Raw genomic sequence first — 25,564 nt, 5'->3', positions numbered from 1 at the left:
GATTACATCACTGCACTCCAGCCTGGCAACAGAGAGAGACTCTGTCTCAAAAAATAATAATAATAAAAGAAAATAAAGATAAGAATGCTGAAATATTTAGGGGAGAAGTGTCATGATATCTACAACTTCCAAAAATATATATGTACATATGAAGTTCAATTAAGCAAATATGTCAACGTGTTAGCAACTGGTGGATCTGGTGAAAGGTATATGGTTATTCATTCTTCCAACTTTTCAGCTAACTTGAAATGTTTCAAGCAAAAAAAAAAAAAAAAAAGGTAAAAGGAAATCAAACCAAAAATGAAGGCTACTTAAGCTGCGTATGTGTTTAAAATGAACTTGATATGATTATCAAACAACAGAATAGTCACTATGGCCATTAGGCCAGTGATGGATTGAGGAAGGGGAGAGTACAGAAATTCTAAAGGCAGGAAGGAAGGCCAGGTGGGAGGTTGTTGCAGAGGTGTAATTAGTAGGACTCAGCGATTGAAGGAGGAATTAGGAGGGAGAAGTTGAAGAGGAATCTGAGAACCCCGGAGAAGGAGTTTCTGTAGAGGAGTTGCTGACTTCAGTTGTGAATGTGGGGGGTTTGAGATACTTGTGCACCATCCTGAGGACAGGGTTGTATATTCATCTCTTCAGTCCATAAATGTTTTCTGAGGGCTTATATTGCCAGGCACTTGTCTGGATGCTTGCTATATGGCAATGAATGAAACAGAATTCCTTGCCTTCGTGGGGCATATAATCTATCATTTAGAGGGCAGACAGTAAACTGGTGATGAGGAAGCAGTCTGTTGGAAGATGGTAATTGCTGAGGGGGTGGAATTTGTGCATTGTTGGGGTTAGGGGCTTTTGACTAAGAGACTGAGGGATGTGAGCCATGTAGATATCTGGGAAGAGCATTCCAGGTAGCAGGAATATCACGTGGCAAGGCTCTGAGGCAGGAGGCTGTCTGGCAAGAAGGCCAGCATGATCTGTGAGACCTTATGGAAGGGGATGCTATAATGACTTTGGTTTTTCCTCTGAGAGAGACAGGAAGGCCTTGGAAGGTTTTGAACAGAGCACAGCACAATGTGACTCATATTTTCACAGGCTCACTCTGGCTGCTTTGTTGAAAATCAACTGAAGGGAGACAAAGGCAGAATAATATAGTCAAAGGCTAATGTGCCAGGGTAGAGCCACAGAAGGTGGTAAAAATTCTGGATCTATTTTGAAAGAAGAACTGACAAGATTTGCTATTAGTCCACATGGGAATGAGAAACACAGAGGGGTCAAGGAAACACCAAGCTGATTTTTTGTGGAGCAGTTTAAAAAATGGAGTCATGGCCAGATGCAGTGGCTCACACCTGTAATCCTAGAACTGTGGAAGGCCAAGGCAGGCGGATCACCTGAGGTCAGGAGTTCAAAATCAGCCTGGCCAATATGGCAAAATCTGTCTCTATTAAAAATACAAAAATTGGCCAGGCGCAGTGTCTCACACCTGTAATCCCAGCAGTTTGGGAGGCCAAGGCAGGAGGATCATGAGGTCAGGAGTTCAAGACCATCCTGGCCAACATGATGAAACCCTGTCTCTACTAAAAATAAAAAAAAATAGTTGGGTATGGTGGCACACGCCTGTAGTCCCAGCTACTTGGGAGGCTGAGGCAGGAGAATCGCTTGAATCCGGGAGGCATTCAGTGAGCTGAGATCATGCTATTGCACTCCAACTTGGTGACAGAGCAAGACTCAGTTTCAAAAAAAAAAAAAAGAAAGAAAGAAATACAAAAATTAGCTAATTAGGCAGGTGTGGTGTGAGCGCCTGTAATCCCAGCTACTCAGGAGGCTGAGGCAGGAGACTTGCTTGAATTCAGGAGGTGGAGGTTGCAGTGAGCCAAGATTGTACCACTGCACTCCAGCTTGAGTGACAGAGCAAAAGTCTGTCTCAAAAATAAAAATAAAAACAAAATGGAGTCAGCATGAACTAATTTGGGGGAAGATTATGGGAAGGGCATGTTTGGGGGGAAATATCTGAGGTTCAGTTTTGGACATGTGGCTGCCTTTAAGTGGAGATGCCAAGTGGCATCTGGAGTCTGGAATCCATGTGAGAGGTCTGGCCTGGAGACAGAAATTTGGGAGTTGTCAGCATATAAATGATATTTAAAGCCAGGAGACAGGATGAAGTCTCCTAAGGAGGGAGTTCAGAGAAAGAAGAGAAGAAATAGAGGACTGGGTGCTAAGGTGTTCCAACATTTAGATGTTCAGGAGGAAAGAACAATCAGTGATAGAGACTGAGAATGAGCAGTCAGAAAGGTGGAGGAAAAGCAGGTGAGCAGAGTCCCTGGGGCCACGAACAGGAAGCGTGTAAAGGAGGAGAAAGCGGGCAGGTAGTCTGCACCTCCCATGCACCCTGCCTCGGTCCTAGTGAGGAGCGAGTCCCGTGGTGCAGTTCTCTGCATGCTGGAATCTTGTTAGCCAGAATATGTTTTCCCAGACTCTGCCACACACATTCCGGTTTCTCTTGGCTCCAGATCTCTATCTTTTACTCTAACCCAAGCTTGTCCAACCTGTGGCCCACAGGCCGCATGTGGTCCTAGACAGCTGTGGATATAGTCCAATATAAATTTGTCAACTTTCTTAAAACATTAAGAGATTTGTGTGTGTGTGATTTTTTTTTGTTGTTGTTTAGCTCATCAGTTATGGTTCGTGTTAGTGTATTTTATGTGTGGCTCAAGATAATTCTTCTTCTAATATGGTCCAGGGAAGCCAGAAGATCGGACACCCTGCTCTGCATGTTCTTAAGCTGTCCGGCATCACTTCCTTGGTTCTCCAGTTCTCCATCACTGACTTCCTGTCAGTTTTCTACCTCTTTACAACTCTGATCCCTCTCTCAATTCCCCACAATCAGCTTATCCCCAGGACTTCAGTTCTGCAAACATTTCTTGAGCACCTATTTAATCTACTGGAATGTCTTTGACTTCAAATACCAGAAACATCAATTTACAGCAGCTTAAACACTGGGTTGATTTTTCTCACATAAGAAGTTTGGAGGAGGTATGTCAATATTCAGCAGTTCAGTGACGTAAGAGCTGACCATTCTGTCTAGCTCTTGACTTCTCCTTCATGGTCTCAAGCGGCTGCCCAGCTCCAGCCTTTATGGCCCCATCCAAGGCAGGAGGAAGGGGGAGTTGACACTTCATCCAGAAAGAAAAAGCTTTCTCAGATGTTCCCATAGACTTCTTCTTAAGTCTCTGAGCATCAGATCTATATTATGTGGCTACTACTGGCAAAGAAGGCTGGTGAAATCTTTATTTGGATGTTCCTGTCTCTCTTATGGAAAATAGGCAAAGGAAAAAAGGATGGGAAGAGCTGTTGGATCAGCCAGCTATCAAGTCTGCCACACTACCAAGTGCCAAATGCTTGCCAAGAATTGGAAATACAGAAATGATTAATGTAGTACCCATCCTGTCCCTGGAGCTTGCATTCTAGTAAGGAAGCATAAGAATGAATGGAGCCGGGCGCGGTGGCTCACGCCTGTAATCCCAGCACTTTGGGAGGCTGAGGTGGGTGGATCATGAGGTCAAGAGATTGAGACCATCCTGGTCAACATGGTGAAACCCCGTCTCTACTAAAAATACAAAAAAATTAGCTGGGCATGGTGGCACGTGCCTGTAATCCCAGCTACTCAGGAGGCTGAGGCAGGAGAATTGCCTGAATCCAGGAGGCTGAGGTTGCGGCCGAGATTGCGCCATTGCACTCCAGCCTGGGTAACAAGAGCGAAACTCCATCTCAAAAAAAAAGAATGGAGTAGCTTGGCTTGGTTTGGTGGAGACCAGGAGCCTTTCCTGACCCCCATGATCTAGGTCAGGTGCCCCTCCTTGGTGCTAAAACAATATCCTATGCTTACATTTACCAAGGCTTCTAAGCATACTGCATTGCCATTGTATATTTACTGGTGTCTCCCTCTCCCTTCCCCCAATGTGGACTAACTGGGGACTTATCTTTGAATCTCTAGTGCCTGGGTGTCTGGTATATTTGTAAAGGTTGAGTAAATGTTTGTTGAATGAATAAATGAAATGCCAAGGGAGTTACCCTAATTACCTTCTTGTCCTCGTTTGGGCCCTTATTCCCTTTTAGCTTTTTTTTTTTTTTTGAGAAAGGCTCTCACTCTGTGACCCAGGCTGGAGGGCAGTGGTGCAATCTCAGTTCACTGCAACCTTCACGTCCCAGGTTCAAGCGATTCTCCTGTCTCAACCTCCCGAGAGCAAGGATTACAGGTGTGTGCTACCACACCCAGCTAGTTTTTGTATTTTTAGTAGAAATGGTGTTTCACTATTTTGGCTAGGCTGGTCTCGAATTCCTGACCTCAAGTGATCTGCCCACCAAGGCTTCCCAAAGTGCTGGGATTATAGGTATGAGCCACTGCGTCCGGCCCCTTCTTACCTTTTTTAGCTAGTTAACTCATATTTACATTCTAATAGCAAAATCTCTAACACCTTGCCAGAAAACAATGCCGATTCCCCAATCAATTTTTTAATGTTAAAAAATATATTTATTCTCATATTCAGTAGAACACTGAACTTACAAATTTATGGCCAGTAAAGTTGTATATTTCAGCATCTGAAAAGCTAAAAGTAACTTATACACTCCAGTCTCATAGTACTTAGAAAATGGGATGCTTAATTTTTCGATTTTTTTTTTTTTGAGACGGAGTTTCGCTCTTGTTACCCAGGCTGGAGTGCAATGGCACGATCTCGGCTCACCGCAACCTCCGCCTCCTGGGTTCAGGCAATTCTCCTGCCTCAGCCTCCTGAGTAGCTGGGATTACAGGCACACGCCACCATGCCCAGCTAATTTTTTGTATTTTTAGTAGAGACGGGGTTTCACCATGTTGACCAGGATGGTCTCGATCTCTTGACCTCATGATCCACCCGCCTTGGCCTCCCAAAGTGTTGGGATTACAGGTGTGAGCCCCCGCGCCCAGCCCAATTTGTTGTTTTTTATTTCAAAGAGATGTATAGTTAATCTGACTCATTTGAATAACAGTGAGTGAACTGCAGATACTGTTATCAAAGATAGCAATTCTACAGGAATAAATAATTTTTAAGGAAGTAACCATGTTCTTATAATATTGTCTAAATAATTAAAATGACATAAAATGACAAGAACATTTTATGAAATATTAGTTCTTAAAATAAGTGGGGGTCTTTTTGGTTTGTTTTCTTTGGCTTTATTGAGGTATAATTGACAAATAAAAAAATGTTATATTCAGCCAACCTTGGTGGCTTATGCCTATAATCTCAGTGCTTGGGAGACCGAGGTGGGAGGCTACATAGAGCCCAGGAGTTCAAGGTTACAAAGAGCTGTGATTGCACTTGCACTCCAGCCTGGGTGACAATCCTGTCTCTGAAAAAAAAATGCATATATATATATATATATATGTATGTATATATACACATACACACTCACATACACACACATATACATATTCAAAGAGTACAATGTTTTAATATACACATTGTGAAATGATTGCACAATCAAGCTGATTAACAAATCCATCACCCTCATAGTTAGCTTTTGTGTATGTGTGGTGAGAACCCTGAAGATCTACTCTCATAGCAGATTACAAGTATACAATACATTATTAGTAATAATAGTCAATGCTGTGCATCAGGTCTCCAGAACTTGCTCATCTTATAACTACAAGCTTATACCCTTTGATCAATGCTTCCCTATTTCCCCACCTCCCTGTCCCTGGTAACCATCCTCTCCTCTCTGTTTATGTAAGTTCAACTTGGTAGATTTCTCATGTAAGTGAAATCATGCAGTATTTATTTTTCTTTGCCTGGTTTATTTCACTTGGCATGATGTCTTCCAGGTTCACCCATATTGTCACAAATGGCATGAATTTCTTCTTTTCCAAGGTGAAATAATATTTTATTTTGTGTGTATATATGTCTACACACACACATACTCATATATATATACCACGTTTCTTTATCCACTTATCCACTGATGGACACAGACTAATTCCATATCTTCACTATTCTGAATAGTGCTGCAGGCTGGGTGTGGTGGCTCATGCCTGTAATTCCAGCACCTTGGGAGGCCAAGGCAGGCCGATCACCTGAGATCAGGAGTTCAAGACCAGCCTGGCCAACATGGTGAAACCCCGTCTCTACTAAAAATATACAAAAATTAGCTGGGCGTGGTGGCATGCCTCTGTAATTCCAGCTACTCAGGAGGCTGAGGCTGGAGAATCACTTGAACCCAAGAGGCAAAGGTTGCAGTGAATGGAGATCACACCACTGCATTCCAGCATGGGCGATGACAGAGCAAGACTCCATCTCAAAAATAATAATAAAATAAAATAAAAATAAATAGTGCTGCAATTAACATGGGAGTGCAGCTATACCTTTGATACTGATTTTCTTTCCTTTGGATATACACCCCAAAGTAGGATAGCTGCATCGTATGGTAGTTCTACTTTTAATTTTTTGACAGACCTCCATATTGTTTTCCATAATGGCTATACTAATTTACATTCCCACTAGCAATGTACAAGGGTTCCCTTTTCTCTACATCCTCACCAATACTTGTTATTTTTTGACTTTTTGTTGTGAAGTGATATCCCATTGTGGTTTTGATTGAATTTCCTTGATTATTAGTGATATTAAGTATCTGTTTTTTGTTTTTTTTTTGAGACAGAGTTTTGCCCTTGTTACCCAGGCTGGAGTGCAATGACATGGTCTCTACTCACCGCAACCTCTGCCTTCTGGGTTCAGGCAATTCTCCTGCCTCAGCCTCTTGAGTAGCTGGGATTACAGGCACGCGCCACCATGCCCAGCTAATTTTTGTATTTTTAGTAGAGACAGGGTTTCACCATGTTGACCAGGATGGTCTCGATCTCTTGACCTTATGAACCACCCGCCTCGGCCTCCCGAAGTGCTGGGATTACAGGCATGAGCCACCGCGCCCGACCAAGTATCTTTTCATATACCTGTTGGCCATTCCTATGCCTTCCTTTGAGAAATGTCTGTTCTAATTCTTTGCCCATTTTTAAGTCAGGTTTTTTTTTGCTATTGAGTTGTATGAGTTCTTTATATATTTTGGATATTAACTTCTTATCAGATATATGGTTAGTAAACAATAGCTCCCATTCCACAGGTTGTGTTTTCTTTTTATTGATTGCTCCTTTGCAGTGCAGAAACCTTTTAGTTTGATGTAGTCCCACTTGTTTTTTTACTTTTGTCAACTGTGCTTTTGGTGTCATATTCAAAAAATCATTGCCAAGACCAATGCCATGGAGCTTTCCCTGTTTTCTTCTAGTTTTACAGTTTCACATCTTAAATACTTAATTATTATCCAATTAATAGTTAATAAAATTAATATTTACATATGTAATTCATTTTGAGTTTGTTTTGTGTATGATGTAAGATATAGATCCAATTGTGGATCATGCCTGTAATCCCAGCACTTTGGGAGGCCGAGGTGGACAGATCACGAGGTCAAGAGATCAAAACCATCCTGGCCAACATGATGAAACCCCATCTCTACTAAAAATACAAAAAATAGCTGGGTTTTGTGGCACATGCCTATAGTCCCAGCTATTCGGGAGGCTGAGGCAGGGGAATCGCTTTAACCTGGGAGGCAGAGGTTGCAGTGAGCCGAGATCACACCACTGCACTCCAGCCTAGCAACAGAGCGAGACTCCATCTAAAAAAAAATCCAATTTCATTTTTTTGTTAATATCCAGTTTTCCTGACACCACTTTTTGAAGAGACTATCCTCTCCCCATGTCTATTCTTGATTCCATCGGTCTATGTGTCTATTTTTATGTCAGTACCATACTTTTTGGATTACTATAGATTTGTAAATATTATTTAAAATTAGGAAATGTGATGCCTTCAGTTTGTTCTTGGTCAAAATTGCTTTATTTATTTGGGAGCTTTTGTGATTCTATATGCATTTTAAGATTTTTTTTCTATTATTATGAAAAATGCCATTGGAATTTTGATAGGGACTACACTGAATCTGTAGATTGCTTTGGGTGTTATGGATATTTTGACAACGTTGATTCTTTCAACTCCCATCACCTTTTTGAGGGCATAATTATATAAAGTTCTAGAATGTTACATCTAATAGAATTGTCTGCTTCAGTCGTAATGATGAGGAAACTGAGACAGAGAGAGATGGAGTGATTTCTCTAGGATCACACAATCTTCATGGCTTGTATAAGTGGCGTTCCAACTGTTTGCCAAGTACTACTATAAGTACTTAATGCATGTAAATGCATTACTGCATTTAAACCTCATAAAGCCTTATAATATTACTTCATTTCTTCAAATTTTTATTTAGAAAGAATTTTAATTTATAGAAAAGTTGCAAGAAAAGTATGATGCTCAACCAATTTTGCCACATTAGTGCATCTCAGTACCTCTCACTCTCTTTCTACACACAGACACCCCTGAACCTCTTGACCTTTCACACCTAAATTAATGTATGTGTCTCCTACCATCAATGATGTACTCCTACGTAACCATACCACATTCATTCACTCAGGAAATTTAATATTAATGCCATAATATTTCCCCAATATCCCAAAAGTAAACTTTGTAGCTGTTTTTAAACAGTTGGTCCAGGATGCAGTCAAGGTTCACACTTTTCATTTCATTTTTAAGCCTCTAAAGAGTTCCAAATGTGTGTTTTTCTGTTGTTGTTGTTGTTGTTGTTCATGACGTTGACATGTTTGAAGAGACTAGGGCAGTTTGTCTCCAGAATGATCCATGATTTGGATTTGACTGTGACCTTATCCATGATAGAATCAGGTTAAATATCACTGGCAGGAGCACATTGCTGTTTATCACATTTCAAGGCGCAGGATTTCAATTTGTTTCATTTTGTTGATCTTAAGTGTGATTTCTTCGAGATTGTGAAATTTCTATACCCCAACAACCTTTTACCCTATCCTTTTAGCATGCACTGAGGATTTTCCCCTGAATTACTTATTAACATGTTGGTTGTAAAATGGTGTTACAGGCATTTTATAAGTGAGGAATCTTAAGTTTCCAAGGGAAGGGGTTCTTATACATTGTGGAGCCAGGATTTGATCCCAGGCACATCTGATTCCAAGGCCCACAGTCTAATATACTAATTTATATTAGAAAAGCATTTCCACTTGATTCCAGTGCCCTCGGTCAGAAACTGTGTCTTCTCCATTTGTGATTTTTTGTTTTTGAAACCCAAGAACTCCCACCATCAGAGATGAGATGAAATTGTAAGGAGGAAGAAGAGGATGCAATCCAGCTGTGCCAAATCTTTATGCAATTACACACACACACACACACACACACATTTTTACAGCAAACTTTCTGTTGAAACAACATGCTTCTCAAGGACTCCACTCTTTCCATATGGCTTAAGGTTTCCTACCACAGTCTGTTTCAGGTACTTAACCTTCTTGGCTCGCTACTGTGCCTTGCAATTGACGTGCCTTTGTCAGCATCCTAAAGCCACCTGTTTCATCTTAAAGAAATTTCAGAGTTGGCAACATGCTGGACAGGGAAAGATGAGCCCCCTGTTCAGATGAGTCAGCACTTACCATTTCTTGGCCTCTGGAGTGGTCTCATAGTTATAGTAGCCAAGCACTCAGGAAAAATCCCACCAGCCTTGCCTAGGAGCTGTATAAGCTTCATCAACACATGGTGAAATCTGTTATCTCGAGCCCAATTCACCTGACCCCTGGTGTGGCCACAAAGGCCCTTTGAGAGCTCAGCACCTTGTGGTTAAAGGCCTTTGAAGTTAGCTCTAAGTTTTAATGCCAGCCTCCTCATTTACTAGCTGTATGATTTTGAGCAAGTTACTGAACCTCTCTGAGCTACAACGTCCTCATTTGGAAAATGGAGATAGTAATACATCCTCTTGAATGGTGTTAGAATTAAAGGAGATAATGTACCTAAATAGCCTGGAGTTGCATGCAAATTATATTTGCAACAAATGGTAGTTATGATTATTATCTGACCACTTGCAAACAGCTCCCCATATTCACATATCATTCTGGCCACAACAAATACATTTGTAAAGATTTTGCTTGCAAGAAACTGAACCTCATTTCAAAAGTTTAAGAAAAATGTGTGAATTTATTGGCTTTCATAAATGGAATGCTCAGGAAATGGATGGCCTTAGAGACTTAGAGCTTAGCTCCCCTCTGGTCTTCGCCCCATTCTCTCCTGTGATACCAGATGGCATCTTTCATAGAGTGGGAGGAGGGGCCATGTAGCCAAAGACCATTCTAGGCTTCTATCATCCCCAAAAGTTAGATGCATGCATATCACCTAAAGTCCTAAATGGGTAAAAAGTACTGGAAATCCTATCTCAGAAAAATCCAAAGAAATGTGCTGTTTTGACCCAATTATTTTCCAGGTGAAAAAGGGGCAGAGAAAAGTGTCACTGCCAATGCATTCAGAGCTCTTGGGTGTTCTGTCTATAGCCCAGGAAAATAAAGGAACATTGTGGCTGGTTGTTTACAGTGAATTAAAGACTTGAGTCAAATCTCTGTTGAAGAGTTTCCTAGATGACCAGCAGCAAATTCTCATAACACTTTGGTTCATGAAACCATGAGGCCCTATGATATCCTTCCTTTCTCAATGACCTCCTCGGGCTGTCTCTGCCATGTCGTTGGTTTCTAAAGGTTATTATTCCTAGTTTGCTGTCTGCAGTTTCCCATCAGATGTCAAGTTCAGAAGTTCCTTTGAAGGACCATAATTAAGAAGGATCAACTTAATTTTAAAATAAACTTTGAGGTTTCAAGACAAATTGTTATTTATGGCGAATTAACTTTTTTTGTGTGAGATAAAGGAAGTCAGTTTCCAGCTTCTGGGTTGATTGGCAAAATGTCACAAACAAGTGAATGAACATAAAAAATGTGACAAAATTTAACTTTACATTTTAGATTAAAATGACTGTTGTCATCTAAAATCCTTATCTAATAGTTAAATTTTATTTTTTCATCAAACCTGCCCTATCCTATGCTTTGCTTAATGCGTACCACTTCTCCTAATGAATGTCCAAGGTATTGTATTAAGCATATAGATAGGTAATTGTAAATTGGGAAAAACAGGAAGTAAAGTCTTAACTGGTAAATTTCAAGGCTAGAGGGAGGGTGTCTTAGCTTTCCTGATTTCAGAGCAAAAATAAAATACTCCAGAATATAATGCAAAGATAAAATTTGAGTTTGGGGAAATGTTTGGTTGAAACTTTTTCATTGTAAATCAACCCTTTTCTTGCCTGCTTGGTACCTGATTCTACTCTAAGAACATTATAGATTTTTTTGTTTTTGAGACAAAAAAACAGTTTGTTCTGTTGCCCAAGCTGGAGTGCAGTGGCATGATCTCAGCTCACTGCAACCTCCTTCTCACAAGTTCAAGTGATTCTCGTGCCTCATTCTCCCAAGTAGCTGAGATGACAGGCATGCCCCACCACATCTGGCTAATTTTTAAATTTTTATCAGAGATGAGGTTTCGCAGTGTTAGCCAGGCTGGTCTCAAATTCCTGGCCTCAGCCTCTCAAAGTGCTGGGATTACAAGTGTGAGCCATCACACCAGGACACATTATTGAATCTTTATTTGATGATGTAGCTCACTTTTTAGTCACTGATGACTATTCATATCTATAATTCTTCCTGTAGAAAGTATAGGAGAGAATTAAAAACCTGTGCTGATAACTTGCTTCCTTCTTTGGGATACATATTATCCTCTAGGTTCAAACTTTTTGCCAGATTTCAAGTCCCCTTTGAATACCCTGAAATTCAAACAAAATAATAAAGAAAAAAAATCAATTCTGCAGAAGGAAAAACAAATGGTCTCAATAAATGACCTCCTCAACAAATGGTCTTGGAACAACTGGAAAACTGTATGCTAAAAGATGAAGTTTAATCTACACTTCATGATATATACAAAAATTAACTCTAAATGTAAAAATTAAGTCTAAAACTTTAAAATTCTCAGAAGAAGGATTGAGGATCCAAGATGGCCAAATAGGAACAGCTCTGGAATGCCACTCCCAGTGAGAACAATGCAGAAGGTAAGTGATCACTGCATTTCCAAATGAGTTATTACTGCCCACAGGCCAGGAGATTCCCAGGCTGAAGAGCACCACGAGTTTCCAGCACAGCTGTTTCAGCCAGTGTAGTGGGTCTCTGCACAAAAACTCACACAAATCTGGGTGGCCATTTCAACTGGCACCTGGAATGGCTGGGAGACAGAGCTGCCCATTCAACTGAAAAAGGGGACTGAAACAGGAAGCCAGGTGATCTGGCTCAGTGGGTCCCACCCCGAAAAAGACCAGCAATATGAAATGCTCTGGATTGAGAGTTTCACAGCAAGCACAGCTAGATCCTGGACGGTCCAGCTCTGTTGGGGGAAGGGTGTCTGATATTACTGAGGCAGTCTGCCATTACTGAGGCAGTCTGTCATTACTGAGGCAGTCCGCCATTACCGAGGCAGTCCGCCATTACTGAGGCAATCTGCCATTGTTGAGACAGACCACCATTACTGAGGCAGTTCTAATGATACCTCTGTAAACAAAACCACAAGGAAGTTCACACAGCAGCTGGGCAGAGCCCATGGCAGGTCAGCAATGCCTCTGCTGGAAGACCGTGACTAGGCTACCTACTTGCTGGGCAGGGCATCTCTGAAAAAAGGCAACAGCATGTCAGGAACTTATAATTAAAGCCCCACATTCCCAGGACAGAGCACATGGGAAAAAAGGTGGTTATGAGTTTTGCTGCAGCAGACTTAAACATACCTGCCCAGCAGCTCTGAACAGAACAACGGAGCTCACTGTTCAGCAGTTGAGCTCCTATAAGGGACAGATTGTCTCCTCAAGCAGCTCCCTGACTCCTGTATATCCAGAGAGACACCTCATAAAGGAGAGTTCAGGCTGACATCTGGCAGGTATCCTTTTGGGATGAAGATAACAGAAGAAGAAACTGGCAGCAACCCTTATTGTTCTGCAGCTGCTGCAGGTGATCCCCAGGCAAGCAGGGTCTGAAGTGGACCTCCAGCAGTCCTACAGCAGAAGGGCCTGACAGTTAGAAGGAAAACTAAAAAACAGAAAGAAATAACTTCAACATCAACAAAAAGGATGTCCAATCAGAGACCCCCCCATCTGAAAGTCACCAACTACAAAGACCACAGGTGGACAAATCCTCAAAGATGGGAAGAAATCAGCATGAAAAGGATGAAAACACCCAAAACCAGAACTCCTCTCTTCCTCCAATGGATCACAACTCCTCACCAACAAGGGAAGAAAGATGGATGGAGAATGAGTGTGATGAATTGACAGAAACAGGCTGCAGAAGGTGGGTAATAAAAAACTTCTCTGAGCTAAAAGAACATGTTCTAACCCAATGCAAAGAAACTAAGAACCTTGAAAAAAAGTTTGACAAAATGCTAATGAGAATAAACAGCTTAGAGAAAAATATAAATGACTTGATGGAGCTGAAAAACAAAACACAAGAACTTCACAAAGCATACACAAGTATCAATATCAAATTGACCAAGCAGAAAAAAGGATCGACCAAGCAGATGAAAGGATATCAGAGACTGAAGATGAACTCAATGAAATAAAATGAGAAGGTGCTCTCTCCCTAAGCAGCCTGAGGTAATCTGTGAAAATGGTTCACTATTCACTTGATCCAGAGAACCCCACAAAGTCATGCAAATCAAGCGGTTCCAATCTTTGTGTTCACTTTAACAACACACGTGAAACTGCCCAGGCCATCAAGGGTATGCATATACGAAAAGCCACGAAGTATCTGAAAGATGTCACTTTACAGAAACAGTGCATACCATTCCAATGTTACAATGATGGAGTTGGCAGGTGTGCCCAGGCCAAGCAGCGGGTCTGGACACAAGGTCGGTGGCCCAAAAAGAGTGCTGAATTTTTGCTGCACACGCTTAAAAATGCAGAGAGTAATGCTGAACTTAAGGGTTTAGATGTAGATTCTCTGGTCATTAAGCATATCCAAGTGAACAAAGCACCCAAGATGCACCACAGGACCTACAGAGCTCGTGGTCGAATTAACCCATACATGAGTTCTCCCTGCCACACTGAGATGATCCTTACTGAAAAGGAACAGATTGTTCCTAAACCAGAAGAGGAGGTTGCTCACAAGAAGAAGATATCCCAGAAGAAACTGAAGAAACAAAAGCTTATGGCATGGGAGTAAATTCAGCCTTAAAATAAATGCAACTAAAAGGAAAAGAAAAAAAAATAAAATAAAATGAGAAGGCAAGATTAGACAAAAAACAATGAAAAGAAATGAACAAAGCCTCCAGAAATATGGGATTATGTGAAAAGACTTAATCTACATTTGATAGGTGTACCTGAATGTGATAGAGAGAATGAATCCAAGGTGGAAAACACTCTTAAGGATATTATCCAGGAGAACTTCCCCAATGCAGCAAGGCAGGCCACCATTCAAGTCCAGGAAATACAGAGAACACCACAGAGATATTCCTCAAGAAGAGCAACCCCAAGCACATAATCATCAGATTCACTAGGGTTGAAATGAAGGAAAAATATGCTAAGGGAAGCCAGAGAGAAAGGTCAGGTTACCCACAAAGGGGAGCCCATCAGACTCACAACAGATCTCTTGGCAGAAACCCTACAAGCCAGAAGAGAGTGGGGGCCAGTATTCAGCATCCTTAAAGAAAAGAACTTTCAACCTAGAATTTCATATCCAGCCAAACAAAGCTTCATAAGCAAATGAGAAATAAAATTCTTTATGAACAAGCAATTGCTGAGAGATTTCGTCACCACCAGGCCTGCCTTACAAGAGCTCCTGAAAGAAGCACTAACCATAGAAAGTAACAACCAGTACCATCCACTCCAAAAATGTACCAAATGGTAAAGACCACTGACACAATGAAGAAATTGTGTCAACTAATGGGCAAAACAACCAGCAAGCATCAAAATGGCAGGATGAAATTCACACATAACAACATTAACCTTAAATGTAAATGGGCTAAATGCCCCAATCAAAAGACACAGACTGGCAAATTGGATAAAAAGTCAAAACTCATCAGTATGCTATATCCAGGAAACCCATCTCACATACAAGGACATACATAGGCTCAAAAAAAAAAAAAAAAGGAATGGGAAAAGATTTACCAAGCAAATGGAGAGTAAAAAAAAAGCAGGAGTTGCAATCCTAGTCTCTGATAAAGTAGACTTTAAACCAACAAAGATCGAAAGAGACAAAGAAGGGCATTACATAATGGTAAAAGGATCAATGCAACAAGAAGAGCTAACAATCCTAAATATATATGTACCCAATACAGGGGCACCCAATTACATAAAGCAAGTTCTTAATGACCTGCAAAGAGACTTAGACTCCCATACAATAATAGTGGGAGACTTTAACACTCCACTGTCAATTTTAGACAGATCAACAAGACAGAAAATGAATAAGGATATCCAGAACTTGAGCTCAGATCTGGACCAAGCAAACCTAATAGACCTCTACAGAACTCTTCACCCCAAATCCACAGAATATACATTCTTCTCAGCACCACGTCACACCTACTGTAAAATTAACCACATAATTGGAAGTAAATCACTCCTCAGCAAATGCAAAAAAACAAAAAACAAACAAAAAAAACCACCAGAAATCATAACAAGCAGTCTCTCTGCAGGGAAATCAAATTAGGACTTAGGATTAAGAAACTAACTCAGAACCACACAACTTCATGGAAACTAAACAACTGGCTTTTGAATGTTGACTGGATAAACAACGAAATGAAGGCAGAAATAAAGATGTTCTTCAAAACCAACAAGTAAGAAGACACAATGTACCAGAATCTCTGGGACACATTTAAAGCAGTTTCTAGAGGGAAATTTATAGCAATAAATGCCCACATGAGAAGCAAGGAAAGAACTAAAATCAACATCTTATCATCAAAATTGAAAGAGCTAGAGGAGCAAGATCCAAAAAGCTCAAAAGCTAGCAGAAGACTGGAAATAATTAAGATCAGAGCATAAGTGAAGGAGATAGAGACACAAAAAAAAACCTTTTTTTTTTGTCTGGAGCTGGTTTTTTGAAAAGATCAACAAAATAGACCATTAGCCAGATTAATAAAAAAGAAAAGAGAGAACAATCGAATAGATGCAATAAAAATGATAAAGGGGATATCATCATGATTCCACAGAAATACAAACTACCATCAGAGATTACTACAAACAACACTATGCACCTAAACCAGTAAACCTGGAAGAAATTGATAAATTCCTGGACACTTGCACCATCCAAGCCTAAACCCTAAATAGACCAATAACAAGGGCTGAAGTTGAGGCAGCAATTAATAGCCTACCAACCAAGAAAAGCCCAGGTCCAGATGGGTTCACAGCCGAATTCTATGAGACATACAAAGAGGAGTTGGTACCACTCCTGAAATTATTTCAAACAATCCAAAAAGAGGGAATCCTTCCCAAATCAATTTATGAGACCAGCGTCATCCTGATACCAAAACCCGGGAGAGACTTAACTGAAAAAGAAAACTTCAGGCTAATATCCATGATGAACATAGATGCAAAAATCTTCAATAAAATACTAGCAAATTGATTGCAATAGCACATCAAAAAGCTTATCCGTCATGATCAAGTAGGCTTCATCCTTGGGATGCAAGGCTGGTGCAACATAGGCAAGTCTATAAATGTAATCCACCACATAAACAGAACCAAGGACAAAAACCACATGATTATCTCAATAGATGCAGAGAAGGCCTTTGACAAAATTCAACAGCCCTTTATGCTAAAAACTTTCAAGAAACTAGGTATTGACAGAATGTATCCCAAAATAAAAGCTATTTATGGCAAACCTACAGCCAATATCATACTGAATGGGCAAAAACTGGAAGCATTCCCTTTGAAATCTGGCACTAGACAAGGATGCCCTCTCTCACCACTCCTTATTCAATATAGTTTTGGAAGTTCTAGCCAGAGCAATCAGGCAAGACAAAGAAATAAAAGGTATTCAGTTAGGAAAGGAGTAAGTCAAATTGTCTCTATTTGCAGATGACAATTGTATATTTAGAAGACTCCATTGTCTCAGCCCCAAATCTCCTTAAACTGATAAGCAACTTCAGCAAAGTCTCAGGATACAAAATCAACGTGCAGAAATCACAAGCATTCCTATACACCAATAACAGACTTAAAGAAAGCCAAATCAAGAATGAACTCTCATTAACAATTGCTACAAAGAGAATATAATACCTAGAAATACAACTAACAAAGGGTATAAAGGACCTCTTCAAGGAGAACTACAAACCACTGCTCAAGGAAATAAGAGAGGACACAAACAGATGGAAAAACGTTCCATGCTCATGGTTAGGAATAATAAATATCGTGAAAATGGCCATACTGCCCAGAGTAATTTATAGATTCAACACTATTCCCATCAAGCTACTTATGACCCTCTTCACAGAACTGGAAAAAAAAAAAACCATCTTAAACTTCATATGTAACCAAAAGAGAGCCTGCATAGCCAAGACAATTCTAAGCAAAAAGAACAAAGCTGGAGGTATCACACTACCTGACTTCAAACTATACTACAAGGCTACAGTAATCAAAACAGCATGGTACTGGTACCAAAACAGAGATAGACCAATGGAACAGAACAGAGGCCTCGGAGGCAACACCACACATCTACAACCATCTGATCTTTGACAAGCCTGACAAAAACAAGCAATGGGGAAAGGATTCCTGTTTAATAAATGGTGTGGGGAAAACTGGCTAGCCATGTGCAGAAAACAGAAACTGGATCCCTTCCTGACACCTTACACTAAAATTAACTCCAGATGGATTAAAGACTTAAACATAAGACCTAACACCATAAAAACTCTAGAAGAAAACTTAGGCAAAACGATTCAGGATATAGGCATAGGCAAGGAGTTCATGACTAAAACACCAAAAGCATTGGCAACCAAAGCCAAAATAGACAAATGGAATCTAATTAAACTCCAGAGCTTCTGTACAGCAAAAGAAACAATCATTAGAGTGAACTGGCAACCAAGAGAATGGCAACCAACAGAAAAAATTTTTGCAATCTACCCATCTGACAAAGGACTTATATCCAGAATCTACAAATAACTAAAACAGATTTACAAGAAAAAAACAAATGAACCCATTCAAAAGTGGGCAAAGGACATGAACAGACACTTTTCAAAAGAGGACATATATGATGCCAGCAAACATATAAAAAAAATGCTAATTATCACTGGTTATTAGAGAAATGCAAATGAAAACCACATTGAGATACCATCTCATGCCAGTTAGAATGGCGATTATTAAAAAATTTGGAGACAACAGATGCTGGAAAGGATGTGGAGAAATAGGAACACTTTTACACTGTTGGTGGGAGTGTAAATTAGTTCAACCATTGTGGAAGACAGTGTGGCGATTCCTCAAGGACCTAGAAATAGAAATTCCATTAGACTCAGCAATCCCATTACTGGGTATATAGCCAAATGATTACAAATCGTTCTGTTATAAAGACACATGTACATGTATGTTCATTGCAACACTGTTTACAATAGCAAAGACCTGGAACCAACCCAAATGCCCATCGATGATAGACTGGACAGGGAAAATGTGGCACATATACACCATGGAATACTATGCAGCCATAAAAAACGATGAGTTTGTGTCCTTTATAGGGACATGGATGAATCTGGAAACCATCATTCTCAGCAAACTGACACAAGAACAGAAAATCAAACATTGCATGTTCTCACTCATAGATGGGTGTTGAACAATGAGAACACTTGGACACAGGGAGGGAAGCATCACACACTGAGGTCTGTTGGGCAGGGAATAGGGGAGGGCAGGGAGGTTGGGGAGGGATAACATGGGGAGAAATGACAGATATAGGTGACAGGGGATGGAAGCAGCAAACCACATTGCCATATACATACCTATGCAACAATTCTGCATGTTCTGCACATGTACCCCAGAACCTAAAGTGCAATAATATATATATACACACATATACATACACACACATATATATATATACATATGTATACACACACATATATACATATATATATATATATTTACATCATGACCTTACGTTAGGCCAAAAATTATTAGATATGATACTAAAAGAATCATCTGTAGAAGAAAAAAAGGCCAGGTGTGGTGGCTGATGCCTGTAATCCCAGCACTTTGGAAAGTTGAGGCAGGCAGATCACTTGAGCTCAGGAGTTTGAGACCAGCCTGGGCAACGTGGAAAAACCCCCATCTCTACAAAAAATACAAAAACTAGCCAGGTGTGGTGGTGAGCACCTGTCGTCCCAGCTACTTGGGAGGCTGAGGTAGGAGAATTACTTGAGCCTCAGAGGTGGATGTTGCAGTGAGCTGAGATTGTACTACTGCACTTAAGCCTGGGTGATGGAATAAAACTCTGTTTCAAAAAAAAAGAAAGAAAGAAAATTAATTTGACATCAAACTTAAATACTTCTGCTCTGCAAAATTCATTGTTAAGAGACTGAAATGACAAGCCCACATATCCAACATGGGATTTTTTTTTTTCTTGAGACAGGGTCTTGCTCTGTTGCCCAGGCTGGAGTGCAGTGGTGCAATCTTGGCTCACTACAACTTTTGCCTCCCAGGTTCAAGTGATTCTCCTGCCTCGGCCTCCCATGTAGCTGGAATTACAGATGTGCACCACCATACCTGCCTAATTTTTGTATTTTAGTAGAGAAAGGGTTTCACCATGTTGGCCAGGCTGGTCTCGAACTCCTGACCTGAAGTCATCTGCCAACCTCGACCTCCCGAAGTGCTGGGATTACAGGTGTGAGCCACAGCACCCGGCCCTAACACAGGACTTGTATCCAGAATATATAAACAACTCCCAAAACTCAAAAATAAGAAAATATTCCTATAAAATGTGCAAAAGATTTAAACAGACATTTCATCATATGTGTTTGATAAGAAAACAAACAAAAAGATGCTCAACATGAGTAATCATCAAGGAAATGCAAATTAAGATCACAATGCAATTCACCCATTAGAACAGCTAAAATAAAAAAATACTGACAATACCAAGTATTGACAAGAACACAGAGCAACTGGAACTTTCTTATAATGCTAGTGGAAATACAAAATGAAAATCTGTTTCCACTCAGGAAAAAAGATTGTCAATTCCTTTCTTTCTTTCTATCTTTCTTTCTCTCTCTCTCTCTCTCTCTGTCTTTCTTTCTTTCTTTCTTTCTTTCTTTCTTTCTTTCTTTCTTTCTTTCTTTCTTTTTCTTTCTTTTTCTTTCTTTTTTTTTTCAGTCAGGGTTTCACTCTGTCACCTGGGAGTGCAGTGGTGCCACTATGGCTTACTGCAGCCTTAACCTCCCAGGCTCAGGCCATCCTCCCACCTCAGCTTCCTGAATAGCTGGGGCCACAGGTTCCCACCACCAGGTCTGGCTAATTTTTTTTCTCTAACTCTCCACATTTTTTTTCTTTTTTCATAGAGATAGGAGTCTCACTATATTGCCAGGGCTGGTCTTGAACTTCTGAGCTCAAGTGATCCTCCCACCTTGGCTTCCCAAAATGCTGGGATTAAAGGTATAAGCCACTGCCCCAGCCTAGATTGGCAGTTTCTTATAGAGTTAAATATATATCTACCAAAAGACTCAGCAATACCACTTCTAGGTAGTTACCCTCTATTCACACAAAAACTTGTAAACAAGTGTTTACAGAAGCATTATGTATAATCACAAAACAATGGAAACAACCCAGATGTCCTTCAATGGGTGAATAGAAAAACTGTGGTATATCCATTCAATGGAATACTATTCAGCAATAAAAAGGAACAAACTATTGATAAAGGCAATAACAAGTATGAATCTCAAAAGCATTGTGCTAAGTGAGAGAAGAGAGCCTCTCAAAATATTACATCCTGTAGGATTCCATTTATATGACATTCTGGAAATGGCAAAACTATAGAGACAGAGAACAGATCAGCAGTTGCCTAGGGCTAGGTGTTGGACAGGGCCTGACTACAAAAGGGCAGCACAAGGAAATTCTTCAGGAGTGTTGGTTTTGTTCTCTATCCCATTTGTGGTGGTTGTTACAAGAATCTATGCATGTGTAAAAATTCTTAGAACTATTCAAACAAAAAAGTAAATTCTAATGTACCTAAATTTTTTAAAACTTAAAAATCACCCTGTCAAATTTTGAGGCCGACATGGTAATATTCCTTTAGTAAATGTGTCGTGGAAAGGAAGCCTGTTTAAAACCAAAGCAGACATACTGAACCATTTGTGTTTCCCTGGGCGAAGCACTCTTCCTGATTCTTCAATGCAGTCTAAAGAATTCAGAAAAGACTACCTAATAAAAAAGAAATAGTATGCGTAGCAATTTTTTAAATTTTTATTTTATTCTAAGTTTTGGGATATATGTGCAGAATGTGCAGGTTTCTTACATAGGTAAATGTGTGCCATGGTGGTTTGCTGCACCTATGAACCCATTACCTAGGTATTAAGCCCTATATGCATTAGCGATTGATTCTGATGCTCTCCCTCCCCTCGACGCATAGCAAACTCACATTAGGAAATGTATGTAAATCCATAAGACCAGAAATAAATTTGCTTGCCAACATGTATCAAATACCTTGGCAGAAAAATCGTTCTCATAGGCCAATTCTTTAGGCTCTGAAGCAGCAGCTGGTCTCTTTTGTTAAAAGAAGTTGTTCTTGGAATACATCTAGTTGAGAGGCCTCTTAGAATTTGCCCTGCATTTTTCTTATGCAAAGGACTTTATGTAAAAAGTTGGCCTGATAGAACAGGAGAATGATTGATGATGTGACACTTACAGTTCTTGCTGCTTATCAAAATATAGAGGATCATGTGTGTGTGTGTGTGTAGAATCTACTGTGTCTATATGTTTGAATAGATAACACATTAATATGATTTGACATTCTGTAGGTGCCAAACTGTTATTTATTAGTCAGAAACTCCTGTGGGACTGCTTCAGCCATTTGTAGCTGGTACCCATTTTGATTGATCAATGCCAAGGGCTATATGGGTTATTAAATATGTTCAATATCAGTCCTGTAAGAATATCAACCCAAAAATCTCCCTTTTTCTACTACTATATTTTCTGTAATTTTCAATACAGAGGCAGAAAGGCCTTTCAATATTGGGTTACATGAAGTTGGATGGAGGTGGGTATTTTAATTTAATCGTGTATAGCAACGTGAAACAGGCACATTTCATTCCAAAGCTATTTCTGAGAATCCTCCAATCTTTCTTCCAGGGCTCTCTTTCTTCCCATTTGTGTTCCCTTCTCCTTGCAGTCACCCCAAAAGCCTGCTCCTCTCCTGATGTTTATCTGGGACCAGATAAACATCCCACTGTGGGATGAGATAAACTTTCTCATCCCACAGTGCCCATCCCCTGGAATATTACTGCTGTGAGCTTGGGGCCACAAAAAGACACACAACAAACCTGCTAGCTCTTCTGAGAGCAGCAGTTTTTCTTTTTTGCTTTGCTTTTCTCTCTCTCTTTCTCTTCCTTCCTTTCTCATTCTCTGTCTCTTTCTCTCTTTCATTCTTTCTTTTCTTTTCTTTCTCTTTCTCCCTTTCTCTCTCTTTCTGTCTTTTTTCTTTCTTTCTCTTCTTTCTCTCTCTCTCTTCTTTTTTTCCTTTTTTAAACAGGGTTTTGCCCTGTCTCCCAGCTGGAGTGCAGCAGCCACAGCTCATTGCAGCTTCAGCCTCCTGGGCACAAGTGATCCTCCAGCCTCAACTTCCCAAGTAGCTGGGACTACAGGCACGCACCACTATACCTGCTAATTTTTGTATTTTTTGTAGAAATTGTGGGGGTGAGGGGTCTTATTATGTTGCCCAGGCTTGTCTCAAACTCCTGGGCTCAAGCATCTGCCCACCCCGGCCTCCCAAAGTGAGCCACTACACCTGGTAAAACACTTAAAATGTCACTTTAGGTCCTGTGAAGAGCAGCGTGGAGGTGGGCTGAGGTTAGCAGGTGGAGAGCGTGGAAGAAGATTGTGGTTTGAGTATTGGACTTCTGTTCTTGAACAGTCCCTGGGCCTGCCATAGGAAAGGAAGTTCTCCTGGGTAAGTGACTTGGACTTTCCTTTTCCCTCTAATAACATTTTTTCTTGGGCTGTGGCCAAACCTTAGGATTTTGATTCATCCCTTATTCAAACCGGTTTAGTTTCTCCCTGCTCTCACCTGGCCATCTTACCTAGGCACAGAAGACCTTGCTCTCATAACAGATAGTTTTCTCCCTGAGGGGGGACCTCTCCCAGCAGTTAAAGGAGTGATTCCTTTCCACCACTACATCTTGCACAGCTCCCATGAATTTGAAGGTAAAACAAAAACCTTGAAAGATACTTTGAGCTCACTGTGAGCAACGTTGAGTATTCACTCTCCTTTACCATCACAGTTCCCTTGGGAATGTTTGAGAAACAGTCCTTTAGGGCTTTAACAATGTTAAACACTGATGGAAGGGGTTTCATGCACGTAAAAATCCAAACTTCCCTTCAGGCACAGTAGTATCCAGCCCCTTGGTACCTCTCCGTCCTCTTCCAGTCAGTCTCTCCCTTGGTTCACTGTGATCCAGCTACAGTGAGCTTCTTGCAGTTCCTAGAATACTTGGAGCTCATTCCAGCCCCAGGGCCTTTTCACTTGCTGTTCCCTCTGCTTGGGATGCTCCTCTGCATGTTCTACCCTTGACTGGCCCCTGCTCTTCCTTCCCTCCAATGCCATCTCCTCAATGAAGCTTTTCCTGATTTCTCTTCCTGATGCACTCCCCACCCATGTTCATCTTTATCCCATCACCTCCATTGCTTCCTTCATAGCACTTACCATACTTTTACGTGTCTCATTTTAATGTCTGTTTCCCCCACTGGACCAAAAGCTCCAGGAGGATAGGGACCAGGACTGCTTTGTTCATCGGTACATCACTGGGAAGTGGCAAAGTGCTGGGCTTTTAGTAGGATCCCAATATGTAAATACTGAATGAATGATTGAGTTGAGTATAATGCATGCCCCTTCCAAGGGATTCCTGAAGATGTAAAGGCTTTCTTATCAAGGAATGAAGTTATGAGAGTAGAAAGATAGCATGCGGTTGCTATTTTAGATCAAGGAGATGTTCTAGTGTGATACTTCCAGTTACTGCCATGTGCTCTGCTAACCCAGAAGGTTGATAGAGCTCTTTTTTTTTCCCCCCGAGATGGAGTCTTGCTCATTGCCCAGGCTAGAGTGCAGTGGTGTGATCTCGGCTCACGGCAACTTCCACCTCCCAGGTTCAAACGATTCTTCTGCCTCAGCCTCCTGAGTAGCTGGGGTTACAGCTGCGTGCCACCACGCCCAGCTAATTTTTTGTTGTTGTTGTATTCTTAGTAGAGATGGTGTTTCACCATGTTAGCCAGGATGGTCTTGATTTTCTGACCTTGTCATCCACCAACCTTGTCTTCCCAAAGTGCTGGGATTACAGGCTGAGCCACCGTGTACAGCCAGCTGACAGAGCTCTTTTTGCAGGTTTAAAAAGATTCTGGGCTGGGTACGGTGGCTCATGCCGTAATCCCAGCACTTTAGGAGACCAAGGTGGATGGATTGCTTGAGGGTAGAAGTTCAAGATCAGCCTGGGAAACATGGCAAAACCCCGCCTCTACTAAAAATACAAAAATTATCCGTGGCACATGCCTAGTCCCAGCTACTCGGGAGGCTGAGGAAGGAGAATTGCTTGAACCTCAGAGGCGGAGGTTGCAGTGAGCCGCTATCGCACCACTGCGTTCTAGCCTGGGTGACAGAGTGAGACTCTGTCACCAATAAGAAAAAAATAAATTCTGAAGACAAAAGATTAGCTCTCTTGAAGACCCTTAGTAAGGTTTGTTCAACCAGAGGCATCACTTTTGAAGAGATGGGCCTATATTTATTTTGCTTCCAAAATTTTAGATTCAGAGCAGTAAAAGATAATCATACACTTCATGATAGGTCAGTCCTCCAGAGAAGGCATAGTCCTTAACACTTGTTGATGACTTTTAACTGATTCTCTTTTAAATGGATTTTTCCTTCTTAATCCACAGATCACTGTTCTTATCTGCGTGAACACACATGGCTCTGTTACGAAAAAGTAAGACTACAACTTTGAAAATAATGATTAAAAAGTCAGATATTTGGGAGGGTTGTTTTGATGCTGGGGCTTTTTCTTCTTCCTTGAATTGTCTTTGCTTTTCATGGATAGTTTTGGCATCATCATTTCCGGATGATTCCCATGGAGAGTGTTCAGTATTTTAGTCAGAAGTGGACTTATCAGCTGGGTGCACCGGCTCACACCTGTAATCCTAGTACTTTGGGAGGCTTAGGTGGGCGGATCAGTTGAGCTCAGGAGTTCGAGACCAGCCTGGGCAACATGGCGAGACCCTATCTCTACAAAAAATACAAAAATTAGCCAGTTATGGTGGCAGGTGCCTGTAGTCTCAGCTACTCAGGAGGCTGAGGCAGGAGGATCGCTTGAGCCTGAGAGGCAGTCTGCAGTGAACCGAGATTGCACCACTGCATACCAGCCTG

The 25,564-nt window shown here is 40.9% G+C and overlaps 1 protein-coding gene and 1 pseudogene across 13 annotated transcripts in view; both read left to right on the top strand.

The window, feature by feature from the left end:
- GLT8D2 (glycosyltransferase 8 domain containing 2) overlaps nucleotides 1–25,564 on the top strand; it is a 73,325-nt gene that overhangs the window by 17,460 nt on the left and 30,301 nt on the right. For 12 of the 13 annotated variants that reach the window (XR_013522066.1, XR_013522065.1, XR_008473951.2 and 9 more), the window contains 2 exons: nucleotides 22,972–23,104; nucleotides 25,081–25,127. Coding sequence is in view for 10 of the 13 variants with exons in the window: in XM_035257444.3 (XP_035113335.1) it covers nucleotides 25,109–25,127 (19 nt within the window). In the remaining 3 variants the exon portion in view is untranslated. The remainder of the gene's footprint in view (nucleotides 1–22,971; nucleotides 23,105–25,080; nucleotides 25,128–25,564) is intronic. The other variant, XM_078337163.1, reaches the window with a different exon arrangement.
- LOC103795388 (large ribosomal subunit protein uL22 pseudogene) lies at nucleotides 13,517–14,332 on the top strand (annotated as a pseudogene).

The sequence above is a fragment of the Callithrix jacchus genome, chromosome 9 (genome assembly GCF_049354715.1).
Source record: "Callithrix jacchus isolate 240 chromosome 9, calJac240_pri, whole genome shotgun sequence".
NCBI lineage: Eukaryota > Metazoa > Chordata > Mammalia > Primates > Cebidae > Callithrix > Callithrix jacchus.
The sequence above is the reverse complement of the archived record's forward strand: the minus strand, read 5'-3'. Positions and strand labels throughout refer to the sequence as shown.